The sequence below is a fragment of the Podarcis vaucheri genome (genome assembly GCF_965113315.1).
Source record: "Podarcis vaucheri genome assembly, chromosome: 6".
NCBI lineage: Eukaryota > Metazoa > Chordata > Lepidosauria > Squamata > Lacertidae > Podarcis > Podarcis vaucheri.
The window spans coordinates 24,023,609-24,050,339 of NC_138764.1; the positions used below are offsets into that span (position 1 = coordinate 24,023,609).

Genomic DNA, 26,731 nt, shown 5'->3' on the forward strand with positions numbered 1-26,731 from the left:
GCCCGCCCATCAGTGGCACCCAGCAGTGGGAGTCCGGGACATGCTGGGTGGCGGCTGCTCTTCCTACGGCCAGCTGTGCTCTCTCGCTTCCTGCCTGGGAGAGGAGGTGGTGGTGGTGGCACGCAAAACTACATGGCACCCTTCTCCCTCCTGCCCGCCCCGTGGCAGTAGCGGGACTGCTGAGGAAGCCCGCGTGGCAAGCGAGCCTTGAGCTGCCCAGCGCAGGGGGCGAGGAGGATGAGGAGGGGGAGAGGCGCCAAGAACATCACTTGCACCACAGTGCCAAATATGCTTAAGATGGCCCTAGGAGGCACCACTTCTCTGCCAGTGCCAGATGTTGCAGGGCACACAGTGGAGGCAGTGGTGGCAATGGGTGGTTCTAAAGGAACTATAATATGGATAATTAAAGGTTGCATTGAGCTTTATTCCATGAAAGAAGAAAGGTTGAATCTATCCCACTCACTTGAGTGGACTCAAAGCACAAACAGTCACGTAGAAAAAACAAGTTCCTGCCAAGTAAATTCCCAGGAACAATGCGGATGTAATAACTTGCCATCTGTTTGCTTAAAAAAAAACAAAACTGGCTTCAAATGGAATTGATTGAAGGGAAAGTGAAATTACTGAAGGCTGCATACAGCATACTATTAGAATGGGAGACGAAAGATGAAGAGGTAAAATCAGTCATGATTAAATGGGCAAAATATATAGGTTACAACATTATGATGGAAGATTGGGAAAAATTATGGAAAACTGATTTAAAACTTACAGACTGTTCCCTGTTGAAGGAGAGTTATATGAAGATGATGTACAAATGGTATGTGACACCAGTGCAGCTAGGGAAAATGTACAAAACTAGTTCAAATATATGTTGGAAGTCTAAGGAAAAGGAAGGGACATTTTATCATATGTGGTGGGACTGTAATGTAAATAAAAATATTTCGGAAATGATATATAGCAAATTGAAGAAAATGTTCCATCTAACATTTGTCAAAAAAAAAAACCTGAAGCATTTTTGTTAGGGATTGTAGGGAAAGACCTGCCAAAAAAGCTGAAAAATATCTTCATGTATGCGACAACGACCACAAAAGTCCTAATAGCACAAGGATGGAAGACTGAAGAAATGCCAACTAAAAATCATGGCAAGAAAAACTGATGGACTATGCAGAACAGGCAAAATTGACACATAAGCCATGGAACAAGGATAACTGTGACTTTAAAGATGAATGGGAACCCTTAACAAAGTATTTGAAGAGGCAACAAAGTGAATTGGACTCCTTGGCAGATTTCGAATAAACATTCACAAACTTTTTATTGACAATAATAAGTCAAACAATTTAAGGATCTTTACAAATTTGTAACATGCAGAGAACAGCATTTACAGAGAAACCAGAGACTCCTGGAACTGAGGGAAGTCGGGGTGGGGCTTTGTGTGGGAGGGAGGGGGGAGGGAGGAAAAATGAAGGGAAAATTAAGGATGATATGTGTCAGGGAACTGCCATCAGCTCAGAGGCGAGAGATGGAAGGGCAGCTGGATTACAGGGAGCCTCCCAAGATCATGAGAAGCAGCACTTCCTCCGCGGAGGAGGGAAGCCCCGCCTCTAGTGGGGAAGAGATGCCGGGCTCAGAGGATGCAAGAGAGAGCCAAGACACTGTGCATGAGCAAAGTGGGGGGGCAGGTCCCCCTTTAGCCACGCCCTCTCTGCGCAGTAGGTTTACGCGCAGAGAGGGGAGGCGTCGGATGGGGGTCAAGAGACTACTCTGCTGGGGAACGTTTTTCGAAAAAGGTCACAATTTCATGAAAAATTAGATGTCATTCAATTGTCTCAAAAATGGTGCCAAGCTGTTGCAAATTCTCCCCTGCATGGTTTGGCAGTGTAAACAGCATGTTTTATCATAGACCAAAATGCTAGCCCTCAACGCCTTAGCCCGTAGAAAAACATTTTTTTGAAAAAGTTCACAATTTCACCAAAAATCTGACGTTATCCAATTGTCTCAAAAATGGTACCAAACTATTGCAAATTCACCCCTGCAAGTTTTGGCGTGCAAAAAGTACATTTTATCATAGGCCAAAAAAATCAGCCCTCGGTACTTTAACCCGCGGAAAAACGTCAGAATTTTGGCAAAAACCATGACCCATTGGCCTGGGCGCCAAGGGCTCATTTTTCAGCCTACCTGGAAATGTGGTGTTTGCACCAAAAAGCCTTGCAGGGGGAATTTGCAGGTGTTTGGCACCATTTTTGAGTGAATTGCACAGCATCGGGATTTTGGCGAAATCCATGACCTGCGGGCATTGTTTCACTGATGGTTTGTAATTGTTTTACTGATTTACTAATGGTTTGTTAATTATTTTATTTGTTTTATGTTGTATTTGTGATGTTACATTCTGTTATTGTTATTTATTGTTTGTAAGAGGCTTTGTGACTTGTGTGAGTGAAAAGTGGCTTTGGAATGTAGGAAATGAGCTGCAGGCATTCTTCTGTCTATGGGTGATCAACATTCCTCGGGGTCACCAAGGGGTCACCAAGTTCATTATTAGGAAAAATGAGACTTGAAATACACTGGCAAATTTGGGGCGCAAAATGGTTTGTTTAGCGTGAACAGATTTTTTCTTTTTCAAAAAATGTGAAATGGTGTGGACAAGGACTGATATCCTATACTAGCGGTGGCAAATATATGGCACGCATCATTGCGCCAGCAATGCTGTTGTTTGGGTTTTCAAATTGGGCAGCCACTTCCCCCCACATTTCCTCGTGCATAAACCGATCCTTCAAGGGCACGGCCCCCACAGCAGCTTAGAGACTGTCTATCGGCAGCCAAGCAGGTGTTTTCCTGCCTTCCCCCCCTCCAGTGATTGGCGGGATTTTTTGCAGCGAGCAGGAGATAGTCAGCGGCTGTAGTTCGTGTGATTGGTTGCTGCCTGCAATTGCTGAGACTATGTGTTGTTTCTGCTCCGTGTGCTACAGGAAGTATTTATAATGCATGTGAGTGTTCCACCCCCCAAAAAGAACAGTGATCCAAGCCCCTGCAAAAGCTCTGCAACTCTTGGCACCCCCCAAAAAATCCCCAAAGCTCTACAACTCAGGGCAGCCCCCCCCCCAGCTCATTTTTAATGGAATATTAAATATTGTTGTTTAGTCATTTAGTTGTGTCCGACTCTTCGTGACTCCATGGACCAGAGCACGCCAGGCACTCCTGTCTTCCACTGCCTCCCACAATTTGGTCAGACTCATGTTAGTAGCTTCAAGGTCACTATCCAACCATCTTGTCCTCTGTCGTCCCCTTCTCCTTGTGCCCTCAATCTTTCCCAACATGAGGGTCTTTTTTCCAGGGAGTCTTCTCTTCTCAAGATCTGGCCAAAGTATTGGAGCCTCATTTTCATGATCTGTCCTTCCAGTGAGCACTCAGGGCTGATTTCCTTAAGAATGGATAGGTTTGATCTCCTTGCAGTTCATGGGACTCTCAAGAGTCTCCTCCAGCACCATAATTCAAAAGCATCAATTCTTCGGCGATCAGCCTTCTTTATGGTCCAGCTCTCACTTCCATACATCACTACTGGGAAAACCATAGCTTTAACTTTATGGACCTTTGTCGGCAAGCTGATGTCTCTGCTTTTTAAGATGCTGTCTAGGTTTGTCATGTTAAATTGCTGTGTTGGCACTTTGCGATAAATTAGTGGGTTTTGGGTTGCAGTTTGGGCACTCTGTCTCCAAAAGGTTTGCCACCACTGTCTTATACCCTTTTAAAATGTGGGGTGTTTTTTTTTGGGGGGGGGGTTATTAGGTTGTTGTTTTCATTTTGATTATTATTTATTATTCATTTATAAAACAGCAAAATATATAAAGGGAGCAAAAGAACTTAAGATTGGGAAACAGAGAAGCGAAAGAAACAAAATCTATCCCTAGTTAGGGAACATGCACAAGATAATGTTATTGCATTTTGGGCGTACCAGAGGTATATGATTGCTTACTGTGGAAAACAGGACTAGAAGACTGATCTGACAGATACTTTCATGGTTTGTTAATATTGGGATTTAAGGACATAAGAAACAGATCTTTACTCCCAAATTCCAGTAGCCACCAATGCAGCCACATATATCTGTGGGGCTGTTAATATGCCAAAAGCAATAGTAATAGCCAGGGGCATAATTTGGTCTTTAAGATTTCAGCAGTGTCCTATGTGGGGCCCAAATTCAGCAACACCCCCCCCTTCTGTTCTGTTCAATTCACCATGTCATAGTTGTGATGCCCTGTGATGCCGCAGGCTCAGTGCCCAGTGCAGCAGAACCAGTCACACTGATCTAAATCCGCTTCTGTAATACTACAGTCCTATAAACGTTAACCCAGAAGTAAGTTTCAATGTACTCAATGGGGTTTCCTCCCACAGGCATGTAAGCTTGCTACTAGTACATTAAAAAACAATAATGTGTATGCTATGCATTTTTATTATATACTAACAAAGGAAAGAATTTTTTATGAACAAGTGCTTTTATTTTTATTTTGGAATGAACATAATAGCCCTACAAGCTTACAAAAATTCACTGCAGTTTTACACAACTAGTGTATTATTTACAGCTGCTAGGCCTCACTGAGAATTCAAAAGTCCAGAGCTGGAAATGTCTATATAAAACTGTTGGGTTCTTGTCTCCTGGTGTATTTCTTTCCTTCCTATAACATTTTCCACGATGCTTTCAAGTAGAATTTATTGAAAGTGAACCAGGCCTACATCTATACTCATTGTATCAATCCTTAAAAGTTACAAGTGTGTCTTCAAGGAAGTCGGCTTCCAATTTTAGGTCCATGATCCATTGTGAGCAGCTGCATATAATCCATGGGGAAATCTATTGGTGTTTGTGAAGAAGTAGCTTGATAAAATAAATCATCAATGAATTTTGAAGACCAGGTGCTGGTTAAAAATGTCTTCTGTATGCTTCTTCCAATTACTTTTGTTGTCACTGTTAAATAGAAAGTAAGCAATGAAAATGTAAGGTTACATACATGCATAATTATCCTTTGTGCAGATACTTGCTAAGAGTCTTTGATTAATTTATTATATTAAACTGGCTCCATATGCAAGTAACACTATGTAATAATTATAAGATGGTTTCAATTTTTTTTGTCTAGAGTCACTCAACAGACACAACCCTATTGCACAATCATTGCTGCCATTATTACTTTCCCAATTATCTGTGTTACAATAAAAGGTCAAACATCATTTTCCGTGAGTGATGGCATTAAAAATAACATTCCACATGTACAAAATATGCCTTGTTAGGCAAACATTTTTGATATTGATAGGTAAACTTTAACACCAGTTTAAAGGGTTGGACTCAACCCAAGTTTTTTAAAAAAGGTAAAGGATCCCTGACAGTTAAGTCTAGTCGTGGATGACTCTGGGGTTGCAGTGCTCATCTTGTTCTATAGGCCAAGGGAGCTGGCATTTGTCTGCAGACAGTTTTTCCGTGTCATGTGGCCAGCATGACTAAGCCGCTTCTGGCGAACCAGAACAGCGCACAGAAACGCCGTTTACCTTCCCACCGGAGCGGTACCTATTTATCTACTTGCACTTTGACGTGCTTTCGAACTGCTAGGTTGGCAGGAGCAGGGACCGAGCAACGGGAGCTCCACCCGTCGCAGGGACTTGAAAAACCAGTCAGAAATCAGGTGCTAATACAGACTCAGTGTTGCACTGCAAAGACTACTGCTGTTGTATTTATGACACCAGCTGAGATTTTGTGGGGGGGGGGTGGAATTATGGAACTATCCTGGGGAATATTATGAATCCATTCATTCAGAGTGAAAGAGCAACAAGAGATGCTTACTCCACAATGTGACGATTCTGATGCTTAGGAGCACTGAAGTTTAAATGGTCCTGGTGAATTTATTCTAAAGGCTGAGTAAGGAAGCGCTAAAACACTCGTGGCATTTCATACCTAAAAGTGGATTGTGTCATGGCTTAATTTGGGCTTTACTTGTGGCAGCAGAACTACTTTTTTCTCATTTTAATTCTGTCTAGGACTTTGAGGGAGAACGGAGAAAACAGTGAAAGAAAGGGAAGGTGAGAGGAGAAAATAAGAGATGATCAACAACAAAGAAGAGTAACTCTGGGAGGAGAGGAGAAAAATGGGTATAAATGGGGGGGGGAATTGATAATCTGCTGTAGACCAAGAAAATTTCAAAGACATTTATTTTGTAATGCATATTGCTTTCTATAGCTTAACAAAAATCACAGCTATGTGTGTTGAATTTTCTGTTATTATGCTTTAACTGCAATGTACCTACAGGTATACATCTTGGGTAGTCCAACCTGCCCTCTCTACATCGGGCTCTGAAGGGAGGTGAGGATGGATCTGGCTGAAAGCCCCTTTTGCAGGCAAACTCTGTCTTGTATCCAGTTGCGGAATAGATTTTATAAGCGGATTTCCACCTTAGCCGTATATTGTTTTGATTCATATCTTCTTCGTTTGCTGCACAAGGAACTGTAGAAAGGCACAAATCGTGTCATCTAAGAGATTAATTTGACAACAAGGAATTTACTTGACCAAAACGAAAAACAAAAACCAACAGCCCTTTGGATTGTGTCCAAAGTTAGTCTTACTCAGTCAAACCCACTGAAATAAATTGAGATTGAGATGCGGTCCCATCAGTGGGTCTCCTCTGAGGAAAAATAAGTAAAGCTTCTGTCAAATGAATAAATAAATAAATAGCAATTTGAATATTTTCCCCATTAAAACCAATTGGGAGTCACAAGCGTTAGATTTTCTGAGTTGCGATTCAGCCAATGTGAAGAAACCATCAGTAGCAGTCCACATTTAATTGGGTGCTTTCTGAATTGGGGTTTGATACCAATATTATTATACATTATATAGGAGTATGTGGCTGTTGTCATGGTAGCTATGAGGTCCTTGAGTCAGTCCAGACTATGCAGCCTCGGCATGTAAATGAAGTCTCCAAGCACAAATATCGCAAGGGCTGTCACATGGGAGAGGGAACAAGCTGGTTTTTTCCTGTTCTGGCTCAAACCAATGGCTTCAAGTTACAAGAAAGGAGATTCTGACTAAACACCAGAAAAAACTTTCGGACAGTAAGAGCTGTTCCACCTCCCTTGGGAGGTTGTGGACTCTGCTTCCTTGAGGTATTTAAGCAGAGGTTGGATAGCCATCTGCCATGGATGGTTTAGCTGAGATTCCTGCATTGGAGGGCTTAGACTAGATGACCCTTTCTACTCTACCATTCTATGATTCTACGAAGTGCTTGGGGATTCTCCAGTACAACTCCCCAGATTATTTCCACTAGCTTAAACAGAGAGGCTGGTGAACATCAGATCGGACAGTACACCAACAGGATCCCTGTGTCTCTGGCCCAACAGCAGGAACAACTCAACCCTGGCTCCCAGGTGGACTGGCTTCCAGGTGAGGAATATACCAGGTCAGCCCCCTCATCCATGATCAAGTCATGGAGGAATGTTTTATTGAGGCCTATCAGGGCATTCAGTAACAGCAGAACAAGGTGTGAGGATTGCCTGTAATGACAGCCCAAATTTTGTCAGAAGATGCAACAACCGTACGATATCTCCTGTCCCTTCGCCTTATCTGGGGTAAAGAACAATATGGTCTCCACAAGTGGTTATTGTTAATGTTCTTCTTAAACTATTGATTTTGGTCCAAAACATTACAACGTGAAGTTTGAAGGCTCATTATAGATGTGATTAACCTTAAGGCCCATCTAATAGTTTGTTGATGCAGCTGTTTGCAGGAAGAGGCACTGAGGGGAATTTGGATTCACTGCTGTGAGGAAAGTGGAAAGTCAGTGTCTGGGAGGAAAACCTTGCAAAGGGAAAGACCCACATGGCTGCCTATTATCAGTAAAGGCACCCAAAGTTTGGTGGGTGGCTCACTTTGCTTCATGAGAGAACTACCTGTAGTTCATGGGAGGAGCTGGGATGGAGGGTAACTAAAAGTGTGTAGTAAAGCAAAAACACATATAGAACAATGCCAACTGCTGACACCACACTGGTACCACTAGGTCACAGGTTTTTGAATTTATTGAATATCCTTCAATAAAACAGAAAAAGCAAAGATTTAGAGAAATTTCCTGTACCTGTGCATGTTGGTATACCTGTCCAATGCCCGTTGACACAATGTACATATTGATTTCCTCGTGGTTTGTAGAAAGTTTCGCACTTATACTGTACATATGCCCCTGGCATATATTCTGATTTTTCCAGGTCCAGAAATTCTCCATTTTCAATAGGAGGTGGAGGACCACATTTTCCTGCAGCATCTGTGGTGATGCATTGAAACAGAAAAAGGAATCTATTACATGGCATTTATTAGGATTACACATATGGCTGTGCACACAAGCATTTCTAGAATTCAGCTTCTACATCAGGAAAAAAGAAAAGTATCATGCAAAGATTTACCGTATTTTCCGCCCTATAGGACGCACTTTTTCCCCTCCAAAAATGAAGGGGAAATGTGTGTGCGTCCTATGGGGCGAATGCAGGCTTTCGCTGAAGCCTGGAGAGCGAGGGGGGTCGGTGCGCACCGACCCCTCTCGCTCCCCAGGCTTCAGGAAGCTATCCGCTAGCGTGGGAGACGCAGCTCTCCCACGGCTAGCAGAGAGCTTGCCTGCACCCAGAAGCTTGGGGCGCGCTGAGCTCAGCACGCCCCAAGCTTCGGACTTAGCGCAGCCCTCCGCTAGCCATGGGAGAGCCGCGCGAAGTCGAGCGGCTCTCCCACGGCTAGCGGAGAGATTGCCGGCACCCAGAAGCTTGGGGCGTGCAGCGCTCCGCTAGCCGTGGGATAGCTGCGCGATAGCAGACTGTTCTGGGGGCTGGGGTCGGGGGAAGCTTGGGCTTCCCCCGCCCCAGCCCCGCACCTGGGGGGGAAATAATTTTTTTCCCTTTATTTCCCCCCCCAAAAAAACTAGGTGCGTCCTATGGGCCGGTGCGTCCTATGGGGCGAAAAATACGGTAATTTTAAAAGGGGGGAAGTTTTAATATACGTTTTATTGAGCTATGTATATATGCTTGGTGAAATAATCAGTGAACAAATTGTCTTTCTATTGTCTCTTCAAGTGTGGCTGACATTCTACCAGCACCTCCTTAGTTGGTCAAACAGACCAATCATTAAAACAACTAGAACCTATTTTGACATGGATCTCATTGGGAGGCGGCGGCAGGTGTCCTCTGAATTTTGCTCAGCTCTTCACTATCAAAATTTATCATATTCTGCTGTTTTTGAAAATCTCTTTCAGTATCTTGCAAGTATCTATTTGTAAAAATTGATTCTGCAGAAGCATAGAAGTTTATGAAATGCTGGTGCCTTAATATCTTGTGCTTCCATAAACACCTCTGTTAGTTTTCTCCTTTCTGCCTCTGATGTCTGGAACTCCTGCCCCAAACATGCAACTTGGGGGTAGCCAGTGTGATGCTATCTAGATGTTGCTGGACTACAACTCCAATCAGTCCCAGAATGGCGAATGGTCAGGGGAGTTACAGTCCATCAACATCTTGAAGCACTAAGTTTGCTGCAGTTGAATGGGGCTAATTCCACTGGTTCTAAAACCGCCTTTGCCATGAAGCGTTTGGCTTTCTGCTTAGCAATGTCTGAAGTAGGATGGGATGAGGCAGGGTGCGCCCCATCATTTTGGGCAGTCATATTTGAAGATGACCTATTCATCTCTCTCTTTCTTGCCTTGTCCCCGTCCAGATTTTGTCCTCCATGTGGGTTTTCCAAAGCCATCCCGTTAGGTACTGTGCAAAGCACAGTAGATGAATCTTTAGTCTCATCCAGTATTGTGTTTATGTTCCTACCTCTCCAGTCTACTAAAGTTCAGTTTGTAAGCTCTTTCAGGAACGGACCTGTTCTTATTTTTCTGCATTGTCTCCTCTCCACACCCACTCTTATGCTTTAAAGCACCTTATGCATTGATGGTGTAAAAAACCATAATATTCCTACTTATGAGGTTATAACGGTTAGCCAAATGGTGGAACGAATGTCTAAATGATCCACAACACACATAACAACACAACTCTCACCACCTCAAATGGCATACTTCAAGGTACACAGGCAGCTCCCAGTCATCTAGAGCTGAGTAATCCAGCTGAACAATTGACTCAACAATTTCCTAGAGAACAAGAGGGCACGTGTCTGTCTTGAGAATGCATCAAGTACTATAAATTCTAAACAGCCTCAGTCCAGTATACCTGAAGGAGCGTCTCCACCCCCATCGTTCTGCCCGGACGCTAAGGTCCAGCACCGAGGGCCTTCTGGCGGTTCCCTCATTGCGAGAAGCAAAGCTACAGGGAACCAGGCAGAGGGCCTTCTCGGTAGTGGCGCCCGCCCTGTGGAACGCCCTTCCAGCAGATGTCAAAGTGATAAACAACTACCTGACATTCAGAAGAGATCTGAAGGCAGCCCTGTTTAGGGAAGTTTTTAATGTGTGATATTTTACTGTATTTTTGGTTTCTATGGGAGCCACCCAGAGTGGCTGGGGAGGCCCAGCCAGATGGGCGGGGTATAAATAAATTATTATTATTATTATTATTATTATTATTATTATTATTATTACTACTACTACTACTACTACTTGAATTTATTATAGAAAGGTTGAGATATCTCAGTTCTTCTGTACTTATTACAGTTCAAGGGATGCTGGCTACTAGTGCTGGAAGAGACAAAAATACTTCTAGTCTATCCTTTGCTCTGGATCACAGTCATCTGGGAGGGAGACTGGAAACAGATCTGCATAGTCTAGATCAACATGTGCCACGAACAGATGATTACATCGCAAATAGCTCAAATTGATTTAAATAAGCATCACAAGCCACCTTGTGCTGTGTAAGACCAATTTGGTCTGCATGGATTTCTTCCCAATCACAATCGTGATGATTGGTCAATGAAGGAAAACTACCACCTCCAACTACTGAGTAATCCCATATGAATCTCCATCAGGCCCGTTCTAGATGAAGATTGTTGGTTTTCCCATAGTATACACTTCAGTCTTGACTCCCTCTGGTATATTCTTCATAGCCCAGAGATTAGCAGAAGGTAAAGAATATATGACAGTCCAAGACTATGCAAGAATCCGCACAGTGCAAAATTTAACATACAACTTTATTTTTAAAAGGAAGGATGTTATATTCCTCTCTTTTAGAATACAGTGGTACCTCTGGTCACAAACTTAATTCGTTCCGGTGGTCCATTCTTAACCTGAAACTGTTCTTAACCTGAGGTACCACTTTAGCTAATGGGGCCTCCCGCTGCTGCCACACTGCCACACTGCCACTGCCACCACCACGCAATTTCTCTTCTCATCCTGAGGAAAAGTTCAAAAACCCAAGGTACTACTTCTGGGTTAGCGGAGTCTGTAACCTGAAGTGTCTGTAACCCGAGATGTCTGTAACCCGAGGTACCACTGTGTTTTTAAAATTGGACACCAAATACCTATGCATCTTGGTGGTTCTGTCCATTCTTTGTTCACACACTTTACTGTAAAATCTCCCAAAAGGCTGTATCCTTGGCGACAGTGATAGCGCACCTTCTCAAGTGGCAAGTACCTTTGCTTGAGAGCAGTCATAATCTGACCATTAGAAACCTGGGGTGGGGGAGGGCATGTTACATCTGAAATGAGAGATAAAACTTCAGTCCTTGAAAATGCATTCTATTCCCACAAAATAGCAGCTACCAGTTTGTTCCAACATTCTGAGAGTGGACAACAGATGTCATAAGAGAGGATACTGTCCTAACTGTGAGAATTGCTGGTCTCCAACCCCCATCGAGGGTATAGGCTCCTATCTACCCAGCTGTAACCATAAACACATGGACTTAGGAAAGAGCCCTGTTTGACGCAGAGTAAACCTGCACTGGGGGAAGCTGAGAAAAGAGCACATGCTTGTGGGGTTGCAACCTCAAGCCTGCTATTTGCAACCCCAGTGCTGTCATTCTTAGCTATAAAAGTTAGAGGTCAAAAGTGTGTGCTTTCTGTTATGTATTCAGTGGTCTGTGTTTACCTGAGCTTGAGTCTGGACTAAGAATTCTGAGCCCCTATGTTCTGATTCGATACATGATATCCAATCACAGAACATTTCAGGATTTAGGCCTCTGCCATTGGCCCTTAAACTCTGAGTCATAATTCACAGCTTGGAAGTTTAGGCAGCCAATCACGTTTGGAGTGGGAGTGGCCCAGGCCTTCAGAAATGTACGTAAGCAGTTCCTTTGCCCCTGTTGTCCAGTTCTGTTAGTTCAATAAAGGTTCTTGTTGTTATCACTGTGTCTTGCCTCGTGGGAAACCACCTACACAACTTTTGTAAATGAGTCCAGGAAGAAAAGTCCCTGAAAATGGCAGCTGTATTGGGTCATTTAAGGGCAAGTCAAGGTGCATATGGCAACTCTTCTTCCCTGCTCCTGGAACACAAAAAGCACTGAGGTCCACCTAGATCAATTTTATCTGTGTCAGGGATCTTGTGGTGCTCCAGATGTTGTTGGACTACATCTCCCATCATCCCCAGCCAGCAAGGTTGATGGTCAGAGATGATGGGAAGTGCAACAACATCTGGGGGGGCACAGGTTCCCCATCCCTGGTCCATATGGACTGGTAGAGGCTCTCCGGGAGTTCAGGCAGTGGTTTGTCCTAGCCTCCACCTGGAGATGCCAGGGATTGAACGTGGTGCATTGTGCATACAAAACCCGTCTTCGATCCCTGCTAGTACATTACTATATTGAAATTCTCCTATACAATTCAAGTCTTCTTTGAGCCCAAATGCACAGTCTGAGAGGCAGTTTCCATGCTCTATTGCTGCCCTTCCCCATCTGAGGCTGACTAGAAAGAGGCATGTCTTAACACTGGGATACCATTTTTTCATGCAGTATTTCCCAGTGCAGAGGCAAAATTGCCAGCCTTCAGAGGAGGGCACATGGAAAACAGGGACTCACACAGGTGGATAATTCTCCTTGTTAGGACTTTAAAAATAAACTTATTTGGCTGTAACAGTAAAGCATGCCTCCAGTTTTAACTCAAAAATAAAATATCTGCCTTGGCCACCAGGCATTTTGTAATCTCTTTCCAGTTTCTTCCACTTCCTTTTTCACATTTATATTTGGCACACAGAAGGAAGATCAGGAACCCAGTATACCTGAAGGAGCATCTCCACACCCATCGTTCTGCTCGGACACTGAGGTCCAGCTCTGAGGGCCTTGTGGCAATTCTCTCCCTGCAAGATGTGAGGTTACAGGGAACCAGGGAGAGGGCCTTCTCAGTAGTGGCACCCACCCTGTGGAATGCCCTCCCATCAGATGTCAAAGAAATAAACAACTATCCAACTTTTAGAAGACATCTGAAGACAGCCCTGTTTAGGGAAGTTTTTAAGGATTGATGCTTTTATTTTGTTTTTAGATATCTTGTAAGCTACCCAGAGTAGCTGAGGAAATCCAGCCAGATAGGTGAGGTATAAATAATAAAAAAATATCATCATCATCATCACCTGCAATGCCAGGTCTTACCTACACATGTCGGTGGTTCTGACCACTCTTTATTTTGACATGTTACATTAGGCGATCCAGAGATTTCAAAACCTTCATGGCACTCATAATGAACCTCGTGGTCAGGCAGATAGACCTCTGCTGTCCCCGCCACAATGTCAGCACTGGCAACTGCAGGGGGCTCTCCGCAGATTGCATCTACATGGGGAGAGGAAACCAACAAATAAGCTTTTCCTCCACAAATTGTGCTTTCTGCATGATAGATACCCATCATTCTTCTTAAAAAAAGAATGCCAGAACCTAATGTGAACAAACACAAAGATAAGAGTGCAAGAGCTTAATGCAAGCAAACCTTGCTTACAGACAGGGTCGCCAACTTCTCAAAAACATTGCAGGGGCCCCATGCAACGCCCTGTTGTAACAGGTGCAACATCACACAGAGCTGGGCAGTGGACCCAAATGAGGCTGCAGCACGACCCCAGCAGCAGGTGGACCCCGTCCTCCCCAGCCAACTGCAGTGCAAGGGAAAGAGGTAAAGGGACTCCTGACCGTTAGGTCTAGTCGCAGATGACTCTGGGGTTGTGGTGCTCATCTCGCTTTACTGGCTGAGGGAGCTGGCATACAGCTTCCAGGTCATGTGGCCAGCATGACTAAGCTGCTTCTGGCGAACCAGAGCAGCGCACAGAAACACCGTTTACCTTCCCGCCGGAGCAGTACCTATTTATCTACTTGCACTTTGACGTGCTTTCAGACTGCTAGGTTGGCAGGAGCAGGGACTGAGCAATAGGAGCTCACCCCATCACGGGGATTCGAACCGCTGACCTTCCAATCAGCAAGCCCTAGGCTCAGTGGTTTAACCCACAGAGCCACCCGCATCCCTGTGCAAGGAAAAGAAGTCACCCCAAAATGTCTCGGCCCGTAGGAGTTGGTGCCTATGTTTACAGATCATGGTTAAGGAGGACCAAGCTTACCTGCAATCCTGCTGTCCAATGCTTAACTAAAGCCAAACATTGGTTTAACTACCACACCTGCATGCAAAGACCAACAGTGGGTCCAACAGTTAAGAAGGCAGTTTCTGCAAATGCTGTGAGGGGCTCACCAACTAGGTAGCCCATCTAGGAGAAGGAAAGCTCTGATCCTGAATCTTCACTGCCTTGTGGGATATCTTTAGGAGAAGGGAAGTAAACTCTACACAAATCCAGAGCAGAGTCCCTAAAACAGTTGGATGGCACCTTGTACACCTCATTCCAGCAACTGCTACAGCCAAGCTGGTACCAAATGTATTGCACTGCTTTCCTTTGAACCACATCAGCAAAGCTGAGAGGGGGATCTTCTTGTCTGGGCAGCCCAGGAAAAATGAGAAGCTGGAAGAACTGAAATTGACAGATCCATCCATTCCTCAGACAGATAGTTATTTTAACCCAAGGCCATTTAGTTTAAATACAGTGGTACCTCAGGTTACAGACGCTTCAGGTTACATACGCTTCAGGTTACAGACTCCGCTAACCCAGAAATAGTGCTTCAGGTTAAGAACTTTGCTTCAGGATAAGAACAGAAATTGGGCTCCGGCGGTGAACGGACCTCCGGAATGAATTAAGTACAGACCTCCGGAATGAATTAAGTACTTAACCTGAGGTACCACTGTATCTCTAAGATACTTGATTTGTTCTGCTATAATATAGGCCCAGTTAAGCTCTATGTCACATAGATTTCAGTGGAAAGAATAACTACATTCTCAAACTCGGCTGGATGTTGCCACTGCCCTTTAATTGAATTGTATTACGCAATATTATTTCTTCAGGGCAGAGTTTAAATTTGACAAAGGGACATCTACAATTATGACGGCAGCCGAACCTGGGATTCAGCACTAAATTCCTAAATATAACCATCAGAAAACCAATTTACAATGTGTATCACTTAGTTTACATCAGGGGTGGGGAAGTTAAAGCCTGGGGACAGGATTTAAATGCAGCCAGCCTCTGAGGCCCTACAATCTAGTGGTGGGGCAAAAATGCCCCACTCCACAATAAAGAATAAATGTTGCCCCCAACCACCCATTCCATTCATCCAAACATACCAAGTTCTAAAAAAGCATCCATTCCATTCATCCATGCATGCAATGTCATGATCCCCACTTCCCAATTCCTTCATAAAACAAATTGGAAATTAATATTGGCAGAGTGGGGATCTACATTCCTCTCTGCAATGCTTTGAGGTTGGAGATGGGAGATGGAGGAGGAGTCAGGAGGTTGCCCTCTGGGGAATGATGGGAGGTTGGAGTCATCACTGCTGTTTGCCCTCTCTGTTTGTGAGGCATGGGAGGGAAGCAAAGAAGGAGCTGTTGCCCCCACCATCACTTGCAACAGTATTAACACCACCAGAGAGGATTTGCCAGAATGCATCTCGCCTAGGAACTAGTGCTGTCAGTAGGACCTTCATCTAAAAAGTTACTGTTTTCAGTTTTTTAACGTTATATAGATTTCCCAGGAAGATTCCAACCCGAGAAGAGGTTACGTGTGTGCTGTGGGCCCACGTCTTTCTGGGTTGATAAGGGAGGTACAGTACGATGGGACACACTGCTTGCGGGGACTGCTCAGATACTGATACAAATAAAAGGGTACCCTAGGGCAGCAGAAAGGCTGCCCTAGAAGGACCTGTGATATTGGTCAGAAGCTCTCTTTTCTCCAAGCGTAGGAGTGGCTGACCACTTCTCTGATTTGTCAGAGAACGTTCTGCATCTAGTAGCATTCACATAAATCGGAAGCTGTCTTTTCTCACAAATACCCATTCATTGCTGAATTGGAGCAAACAGCAATCCACAGAAAAGCTCTCAGATATGGAGCTTTAAAGCTTGGAGCTCTGCCTAGAAAGTGCAGGAGGAAAGGTCAGTGTGGGTGAGCCCAGATTCTTGCCTGATCAATACAGTGGTACCTTGATTTAAGAACAGCTTAGTTTATGAACAAATTGGAAATAGAATGCTGCAAACCCGGAAGTAGGTGTTTTGGTTTCCCAGAAGCAAACTATCTTTAGAATTGTTACCCAGGCAAAACATGCAACATACATTCACAGGTTGAAGCTTCCGACCATTTTCCTTTGTGGCATGTAATATTCCGTGGTCCTTCTGTAGCATAACCTGGCGCACAGTTGAAAGGTAATTGGTCCCCAGACTCATAGCGATTTTTTATTAATCCTTCATATGCAGCATCAGTGAGTATGGGGGGCTCCCCACACGACTTTTCTGAGAAGATAATACAAATGAAAATATGATTTCCAAAAAATGTCACCATACCTGTGTCTGGATTTCCCTACTAAAATACAGTGGTGCCTCGCAAGACAAAAAGAATCCGTTCTGTGATTCTCTTCGTCTAGCGGTTTTTTCGTCTTGCGAAACAAGCCCATTGACAGATTAGCGGATTAGCGCTATTAGCGGCTTTTAGCGGCTTTTAGCGGCTTTTAGCAGCTTTTAGCAGCTTATCGGCTTATCGGATCAGCTGATAAGCAGCTTAGCGGCTTAGAAAAAAGGAGGGAAGGAAAAAAACCCTGCAGGAACTCGCAAGACATTGTCGTCTTGCGAAGCAAGCCCAGAGGAGATTCGTTTTGCGAAGCACCTCCAAAACGGAAAACTCTTTCGTCTAGCGAGTTTTCCATCTTGCGAGGCATTCGTCTTGCGGGGCACCACTGTACTGAACAAAGCTGCATTTCAAAGGCTGAAGGGAGTTGTGTGTTGTTGGTTGTCCCCCCCCCCCAAGAGTGAGATATGAAGACAGGCAGAAAGTGGGGAGAGGGATCAGTAATCAGAGAAATTCACAATGGGTTAAATGTTGAAGAACATAAATATTACCGGGAAAGAAAACAGATGGTTTAGTAATTTAATATGTCTGCTATGGCCAATCTACAGAATTTAGATACATGTTTAAGTCTGGCCAGGTCCTTAGTCCAGAGGTTTTCAAACTTTTATACCACCTTCCTAATTGCCTGCTCTCAAGTTTCAATTTGACTCCCAAAGAAATCCTAAATACTACAGGATTCTGGAGTCACAACCTAAAGCACATTATCAGTTTAAGCAGGACAGTGGCTATACCCAGTGCTTTTTTTCCTGGGGTACGCATACTCCTAAACATTTTGTGAATCTTTGTACTTTTGTCCATTTACTGTATTTATTTTCCCCAATCTGAACTATGAAATGGTGATTTTCTTGAGTCAAAATGAGAATACCCCTAAACATTTTCTTAGAAAATAAGCACTGGCTGTATCTGTTGAGTTTTGCCACTGCCCCATATAATCTTACAGTGCAGCCCATAATACACATTATGCCTTTTGCTGCTGTGCATTACAGGGGGAAACCAGTAAATGTGGATCAGGTTCTATCGATCAAGTTTTCTTTCACAGAAGCTGGTCTGTTCTGACTATGGATGGTAAGCCAGTAAACCAGCGTCTCACTGAGGAGCCCCTGAAAAGTCTCTGAAACATTCAAGTGCTGCCCAAAACCAAAAGCAAGGTCATGGTTGAAATATTAAAGCAACAAAATGTTAGACTGCAAGTTGAATTACCCTCAATTCTGCAAGAGGGAGAATATTTCAAAACTCTAAATGTTTGCTGGTTGGCAGGACACTTCAAGTGAGGCAGTGTCACAATTTCTATAGGTTTGGCAAAATGTCTTCCATGCATAGTCTTGATGGAATAAGACTGAAGTCTCATTGAAAGCTCTTCATTGGCTATATAGTTACCCCTCCACTTTTGAATGGAAGCTGAGGTCCAGCTCTGAGGGTCTAGGAAATAAACAACTATCTGACTTTTAGAAGACATCTGAAGGCAACCCTGTTTAGGGAAGTTTTTAATATTTGATGTTTTATCGTGTTTTTAATATTCTGTTGAGAGCTGCCCAGAGAGGCTGGGGAAACACAGCCAAATGGGCGGAGTATTAATAATAAATTATTATTATATCATAAATGTATTTTCTTACCTATGCAAGTTGGCGGTGGGGACCACTCCCTATTTTCGCATGTTGAAGTACTTGATTCGCCAAGTTCAAAACCTTCATGGCAATGATACTCCACACTTTCACCAGAAAGATACTTTCTCTGGGATCTATTATTTACCTCACCATGGGCAATTGCAGGGGGATCTCCACATCTTGAATCTGGAAAGGGAGTTATATAACATGCGGTCTTCATGAATACAATTAAATGGCATAAAAACATTTCCAGAGTGTTTTATATGCAGAACTGCTCCCTCCTTTTTCATCTGGTAGAAAGTTTCAGAGGCAGCCAATTCAAAGTCGGTTTGTGTGTGGAGGTCCCCAAGCCACCCCTCAAAATAATTCACAAATCACACATAATTTTTGTTTAAGGTTTTTGGCATAATTTTGGCCACAACTTTATTAAAACGCATAATCTGTGAGTGGTTGCTTAGGCATTGGTTATGACTATCTGTCCCCCCGCCTGGGACAGAACTGACTTTCCGAACTCCCTCGGAAGCCAGTGAAGGGAAAACAATATTGGGGATCAGTTGAGCTGAGTGACAGTCCCTCACCGCTCACCCAACCAGCCCCCCAAGGCTTGCCGGCCCTGGTCCCATTTCAGGGATTGGACCAAATTGTGGCAAGCCCCAGGATTCCTTTAACAGAATTCCCTTCCACACCATCTTTGGAGGGGCAGGCTCAGCCTATCCTGACCCCTCCTCCACCAATTTTTATAACCAATGCCTAACCGCAACTTTACAAGTTGTGACGAATTGCTAAGTAGTAGGCAAAAACCAAATGGCACCAGCAAATCAGCCAAATGGACAAAATTCCTACTAGGCCCCTGCCCCAACGGCAGACGACCCCATGACAGGCATAGCAAGGTCAACTGGAAATCAGGGCGGGCGGGTGATCCGATGCACGCAGTGAAAGAGAAAGCAAAAGCTGAGTACCCCAATATTTAAAGCCTTTGGTCCCACCCACCAACTTGCTACATGCAATTTGCCCCAGTAACCCAGCCATCCAATCATTGCCCCAAGCCATCATCATTTTACCTGCCTGGCAACAGAGAGTTGGCCTGGCAGACCCCACCGCAACACGTGCTCTCATTTTAGGGAGAACACGCTTTACAAAGTGAGGCAGGGAAGAAAGAAATTTGGAGGCTTATAGTATTGCTTTGATATCTGTTATTTTATTAATATGTGCACTGCAGATGGGAGAGTGGTTAGGTACCTAGACACCCTAAGTAGGTTTACCAAGAAGTTTTTTCCAGTTAAGTGAGTCAGTGGGGGGTTATTCTCATAAAAACGCACTTATGATTTCCACTACACTTTCCATTCCGTAGTTCAGGGGTTGTCAACCTGGTCTCTACCGCCCACTATTGGGCATTTCAGGATTCTAGGTGGGCGGTAGGGGGTTTTACGGCACAAACTGAATCCTCCTCCCATCGAGCACTGGTGGGCGGTAAGGAAATTTTACCATCAAGAAAGATGCATTAGCGGGCAGTAGGTATAAAAAGGTTAACTACTTCTGCCTTAGTTATTTCAAACCATAGCGGCAGGTCGTAAGACTACTTAGCTCAGTACTATGAATAGTATCTTTCATGGAATGCAAGATTTTATTTTCTCCTTTTATGCCCCATTATAGGTTGCCAATGAAATATGCAGGGTGCAATGCCATTGTCTTGAAAGTTGGAGAATGGAGGAGTTATTTGCAGCCAAGCGGTCTTCTTCAGGCATTCAAGTTCTGTATGCAAAATGAAGGCTTGTGTAAGGAGGATGGTGGCAACTCCCTCCTTCCTCTATGCATGTTCACTGAATACCTGAACAAAGTTTGTCCGCCCAAAACAGCTTCAGCCCAGTATACCTGAAGGAGTGTCTCCACTCCCATCCTTCAGCCCGGACACTGAGGTCCTCTTCCAAGGGCCTTCTGGCGGTTCCCTCACTGCGAGAAGTGAGATTACAGGGAACCAGGGAGAGGGCCTTCTCGGTAATGGCATCCACACTATGGAAGGCCTTCCAATCAGATGTCAAGGAAATAAATAGCTATCTGATTTTTAGAAGACATCTGAAGGCAGCCCTGTTTAGGGAAGTTTTTAATGTTTGATATTTTATCATGTTTTTAATATTCTCTTGGAAGTTGCCTAGAGTGGCTAGGGAAACCCAGCCAGATGGGCAGGGTAAAAACGAGAAAATTATTTTTTATTTATTTATTTATTTTTATTTTTATTCTGCCTGGGTATGCAAAGAAGAGTGGGATATACAGTCAATCAATCAGATCACATCATATATTTTGCTTCATCAGCTGTGTAGGGGACAACAGGGGAAGGGTGTAAGACAATTGGTTGCTCCTTGTGGCATCAGCTGCCATTTGTGTTACATCTAATTCCTGCCATTCTATTGCAGCGGCTCCCAAACTTATTGGAGAGAAATTCACCATGGAGCACTATCTCCACCCTTATACCAAAGAAACATATTTATTTATTTTCCTTTCCAACCTCTTCTCGGAGCACTTGGAGATGCTTTGTGGAGCACCGAGTGCTCCATGGAGCAGAGTTTGGGAACCACTGACCTATTGAATAAGCATCTTTATTACCTCACAAGTGCATTACTATTTATAAAAAAAGGTAAAGGACCCCTAGATGGGTTGCGGCGCTCATCTCACTTCCAGGCCAAGGGAGCCAGTGTTTGCCCACAGACAGCTTTCCGGGTCATGTGGCCAGCATGATTAAACCACTTCTGGCACAATGGAACACCGTGACAGAAACCAGAGTGCACGGAAATGCCGTTTACCTTCCCACCGCAGTGGTACCTATTTATCTACTTGCACTGGCATGCTTTTGAACTGCTAGGTTGGCAGGAGCTGGGCAGAGCAACGGGAGCTTACCCCATTGGAGCAAGCCCAAGAGGCTCAGTGGTTTAGACCACAGCAACACCCACATTCTTGGTTTGAATCCCCATTATTAAATAAGAACATAAGAAGAGCCTGATGGGTCAATGGCCCTTCTAGGCCAGCGTTCTGTTCCTCAAGTGGGCAGCAAATGTCTGTTGGAGACCTACAAGCCTGATCTGAGTGTAAGAGCAATCTCCCTTCCTGTGATCTGCAGCAACTGGTATATGCAAAGCATAGACATCAATGGCCTTCTCCATGAATTTCTCCAGTCCTCTTTTCAAGCCATCTAACTTGGTGGCTTTCACTGTCTTCTCTATGAGTAGGTTCCAAAGTGTGTCCTTAGAATAATTTGAGAGAGGAATTGCCATTTTGAGGCCACATTGTCATTTATATTTTATAGTTTCTCTTCATTTTTAAAAAGTTGTGCTTCTTTAGATTATAAATCACACACCACCACCCTCAATTCTCTGACTTCTTGAAAACAAAAAAGGGAAATATGAAAGGAAGATCATACTAACCTAAACAGCGTGGTGGGGTTTGCCACTTTCCATTGTCACATTTTATTTTTTGTGGCCCTTGAAGAAAGAAGTTCTCCTGACATCTGAAGCTTATCTCCTCACCACTCTTATAGTTTCTCGTATCAGTTATGTCAATGGCATTGGGAAGCTGAGGTGGTGGTGGACAGAATGCTTTAATAAAGAAATAAAGGTCCATTAGAATTCAATAATATAAAGTTATGCAAGGAAACTATGGAAAGTGAGCATCTAGTCAAACCTCCTTATCCCTTGAATGGATTCAGTGTTGCAATGAGTTAGTTGCATTGGTCTTGAACCAAAGAGCTGCCTGGTAAAACCTGCAAGAGAAGCAGAACTTCTCCAGTTTAGTTCCAGTGAGATCCCCATGTTGCCTCATCAGGCTCTCCAAAACTCAGTGCAGGTGAGGTGTCTGTCTACAGAAGTGTGGGGAGTTGCTGCCACTCCTGAAATTTATATTTGCATGCTACCCTTCCTCTATTGCAGTGTTTTAAGTTGTGTGTGGTTCAGTTCAGCTTTGCATGCTTCTTGTGGTGCATGAGAACATACCAAAAAGGTTCTTGCTGGCAACCTAAATCTGACATGTGAACTCAACCCAGATTTTACTATTATAAAGCTACCGGAAGGTCACTGTTGAGAAAGTAGCAAGATACGCCACCCAATCCAGTTTTATGTGTTTCTGAATCCTGGGCACCACAGTTAAGTTGACCTCCAGGGATGGTGCTCTCAGACAGGGATGCAGAAGGGAAAATGTACCCTGTGCCTCTGTTTGCAAGAACCAACAGCCTGTAGTGACTGCTTTGCAAGCTGCTAATTCTATCCTTCGGTCGAATGATTGCCTTTTCCATGTGGCAGCAATGCTTCTGCTCCTGAAGTGGATAAACTAATATCCTGATCTCACACCAGCCGAGTACATAAGGCATGCAGAATTTATGCAATCTTAAAGAAAGCTTTATATGATCTTTCCAAAGGAGATGAGTCTAGTCTACCCAGGAAGGCACTCCTGAACAGGTCTGTCCCACTCTTGCTTCCAGTGGCCACATCTGTCACTCAAGTTGAGAAACCATGCATTTGTATATAGCATGCAAAACTGTGCCTATGCATTCTGGCTCAGGTGACCATTTTCCATTAACACATTTTGTTTTATGTTGATTGGAACCACAGATGTAGGTTACAACGTTGTTGTGCATAAACTTTTTCTCCAGAGAAGCATTTGGTACAAACTCTGCATTCTGTGGACGTCTACATTTTGCTGCAACATCTAACAATTCAAATATTGTTCAAGTAAAGTTGTTTGTTAGCAAATCACAATCAAATGGAGTTAGTCAACTAGAAAATCTCACTGGTATTTTTCATGCACGTCTATTTTCCAATACGCCTTTCAGTCTTTATTGCAGTCAATCCTTGCAGCAATTCTGGAGGAGAAACCATAATTATTGCCATTTTTTATAGGGCAGCAGAGGTGAAGAAGTAGTAACAGACTTGATTAAGACCACAAAGTATGTCTGTGGCAGAGGTCTCCTGGCAGTAGGTCTAATTTCCTGTCCAATGGATCACAAGCATATAATTGCTTATGTTAATAAATGGTAATTAGATATGAAAAGTGTCTATATAAATAAGAGTTGCATTTATTTGTAATGGTATAGCTTGACACTCAGCTCTATTTCTCCTTTACATCTCCAGGTGAGGCAGTGGAAGTGTTGGACCAGTGTCTTGCCTTGGTAATGGACTGGATGAGAACCAACAAACTGAAGCTCAATCTAGATAAGACTGAGCTACTGTTAGTGGGTGGTTTCCCAGACCAGATAGGTGGGAGGTCGCCTGCTCTTGATGGAGTTACACTTCCTCTGAAGGAGCAGGGTCGTAGCTTGGGGATACTCCTGGATCCCTTGCTGTTGCTCGAGGCTCAGGTAGCCCAGAGTGCCTTCCATCAGCTTCGGCTGGTGGCCCAGCTACTCCCGTATCTGGACAGGGATTGCCTAACTACTCTTGTTTATGCTCTGGTAACCTCAAGGTTAGATTACGGCAATGCGTTATATGTAGGGCTGCCTCTGAAGACGGTTTGGAAACATCAGCTGGTCAGAATTCAGTGGCCAGGCTGGAGCAAGGCTGTTTGAGCATATTACACTGATCGTGGTCTGACTGCACTGGCTACCAAGTAGTTTCCGGGCTCAATTCAAAGTGTTGGTTTTGACCTATAAAGCCTTAAACGGCTTTATACCTCAAGGACCGCCTCTTTCCCTATGAACCTACCTAAGATCATCTTCTGAGGCCCTCCTTTATGTACCTCCTCCTCGAGAGGTCCAGAGGGTGGCAACACGAGAACGGGGCCTTCTCTGCAGTGGCTCCCTGTCTGTGGAATGCTCTCCCCAGGGAAGTTTGCCTGGCGCCTTAATTATACACTGTTAAGGCACCAGGCAAAAACGTTCCTTTTTAACCAGGCCTTTTGTTGATCTGATTTACCCTTCTGGTTTTTTTGGGGGGGGGGGCTATTGGCTTGTTGTTTCTGTTTTTATTATGTATTTTGTGGTTTTATATATTGATTTTATTCTGCGAACCGCCCTGAGACTCCTGGGTGTAGGGTGGTATATAAATTCAATAAACAACAATAATAGCTTACCAGCACATAATGGTAACTCCCACTGCCCATGCAGACACACAGCTTCTTTAGTTCCAACAATGAAAAAACCTCCATTACATTCATATGCCACAGTTTCGCCATGCAGATATCTCTCTGAGTCAACCCTGGCAGGGCGTCCATTTCTAATATTTGGAGGTACTTCACAAGCTCTGGGTTCCTCTGTTGAAAACAGAAGGAAATGATGTGAAACAAAACATGAGGTCTTTATTTTCTTAAAACGATAATCTCAGTCCCCAGTTGTTTTGGCTGCTCATTCTCTTCAGCCTCTCCTACACGCCAGATAAAAAATGCCAAGGGCAGCTTGTCAGGACTGGTCGTTGTCCTCTTCAGATCACCACACAAACGCTTCTTGTTCTTTTATAAAACTTTTTATTGCGTATTAACAAAACAATCTTATAAACAGTTCTTAACGATTATTCCTCAGAGTCACTTATTTCAGATACCTTCTGAGCTCTGCTTCTCCATGACCAGCCACTCTCAAAATGGTGAAGGCGCCCTTCCCTTCGCTTTCCTGCTCTTTTTTCTAACCTTCTGGCTAGAGCTGGCTTGTATCTCCCCTCCTCCAAATCTGAGCTAGAACTGAACCCTTGCCTTTCCTGGGAACAGTCCCTCCCTGTTGTTCCTCTTGCTCTCTTCTATTAGATTCACTGCTCTCCTTCCCCCCTTGGGGAATGCTTTCTCTCTTTGAGAAACTGGAAACTTCTAACTCTTCCCTGACACAGCTCTTTATTTTTCAGCTCATCAGTATATATTGCAGAAGTAGAATGAAGAGGCAGACTTTGATATTATTATGGCTTGTATGATTTTAACTTCATTCTTAATAACTGAGCATTGATTTGTTGTTATTTTTCTCTGTTCCATTTTGATCTTATTTCCAGTCCCAAGCATTGGAAACTTAAGACTGGAATTTAGAAATATCTTCTTTTATACCACATTTGGGTAAACATAGCATTTCAATGATAAAGCAAAGCATGAAGACACTTAAGATGGTCTGATTCTGCTTCATATGGAGACATCAAATGTTACGCTCCACTTTCCCTTTGGCAGACCTTTTTCTTCTCCTGCAACTTGGGAAACTTCTGGGACAGAAAATTCCAGCATATAAATAGAAAAGAAATCCTAGTGGAATATATGCACATGGTGGACTTTGCTGAGTTAACAAAAACAGTTTTATCTGCACATAGCATTTGCTCTGTGAACATGCCTTAGTTGCATCTGTAATTTACCTTTGCAGAGTGGTAAAGATGTCCACTGTCCATCCAAACACTCAATCAACTTTGATCCAGTCATTGTAAATCCGAAATTACACTTGTATTCCACCTTTTCTCCATGTTCATATTCTTCCTGAAGGTCACCGCTAATACTGCCATCCAAAATGCTGGGGGGTGGCTGACAAGGATCGACTTGTGCTGGAAGTAAGAGAGCATCGCTTCAGTCTTGTATCTGTTGACTCAAAGTAAGTCTAGACAGCACACCCTTCCACATAGAATTTTCATAATTATGAAATGATGTTGGATGCGCTGAGTTCCAGCCAGTTGTGTGGAATGGATGGTGTCATTTATGTGGGAAAGACTCAAATGATCAACACTACTCATGTAGCTCCTAGTTTCACCCATTACCACTAACTGTGTAGAGGAAGCCAGGGGGAAATGGTTGCCATGTTGCTGAATGAACCCCCCCCCCCCAGCTACAGATAGGTAGGGATGCTCACACAGGGCCATTCTGGGGTTACTCCTGCTTTACATAATTTTGCTTATGGTAGCAAGGAATATAACCCCTGCATATGATGAAATTTACCTGTATCAAATGGAACTATATAACGGAGTATATTGCATGTATAACATACCATATTTTCCCATATAATTTTGTGTTTCATTTCATTTCAGGCATTTTCTTTCTCTTTCAAAACTCAGCAATGCAGAGACAGCTTGGACATAACTGGCTGGTAGATGCAATTTGCAGGCAATGTGAGCAAATCTCAATCAGGTTGGAACCAGCAAATTCCCTACATAAATCTGTTAAAAACAGATTCTTCCTCCATTGCTATACATGTAATCCAAACTCCAGCAGCTAATTTGCTCACCCCAGATTCGAACCCCGACCTTCCAATTAGCAAGCCCAAGAGGCTTAGTGGTTGAGACCACAGCGCCATCGACATCACCTCCTTCCCATACTCCACTGACCACACAACACTAAACAAAATGTATATATGTATACACTAGCCA

The 26,731-nt window shown here is 43.7% G+C and overlaps 2 protein-coding genes across 2 annotated transcripts in view; both read right to left on the minus strand.

The window, feature by feature from the left end:
* The window catches only part of LOC309533859 (complement factor H-related protein 5-like), a 61,201-nt gene that overhangs the window by 11,120 nt on the left and 23,350 nt on the right, over positions 1–26,731 (minus strand). The window lies entirely within an intron of this gene.
* Positions 4,466–26,731, minus strand: part of LOC309533828 (complement factor H-like) — a 43,963-nt gene continuing 21,697 nt past the window's right edge. The window contains exons 9-18 of the mRNA XM_082225444.1: positions 25,733–25,915; positions 24,486–24,665; positions 21,851–22,021; positions 18,444–18,620; positions 16,542–16,718; positions 13,502–13,678; positions 11,447–11,623; positions 8,097–8,279; positions 6,279–6,475; positions 4,466–4,951 (exon numbers count right to left, since the gene is read on the minus strand). Of these exons, the coding sequence (XP_082081570.1) occupies positions 4,949–4,951; positions 6,279–6,475; positions 8,097–8,279; positions 11,447–11,623; positions 13,502–13,678; positions 16,542–16,718; positions 18,444–18,620; positions 21,851–22,021; positions 24,486–24,665; positions 25,733–25,915 (1,625 nt within the window). The 3' untranslated portion in view covers positions 4,466–4,948. The remainder of the gene's footprint in view (positions 4,952–6,278; positions 6,476–8,096; positions 8,280–11,446; positions 11,624–13,501; positions 13,679–16,541; positions 16,719–18,443; positions 18,621–21,850; positions 22,022–24,485; positions 24,666–25,732; positions 25,916–26,731) is intronic.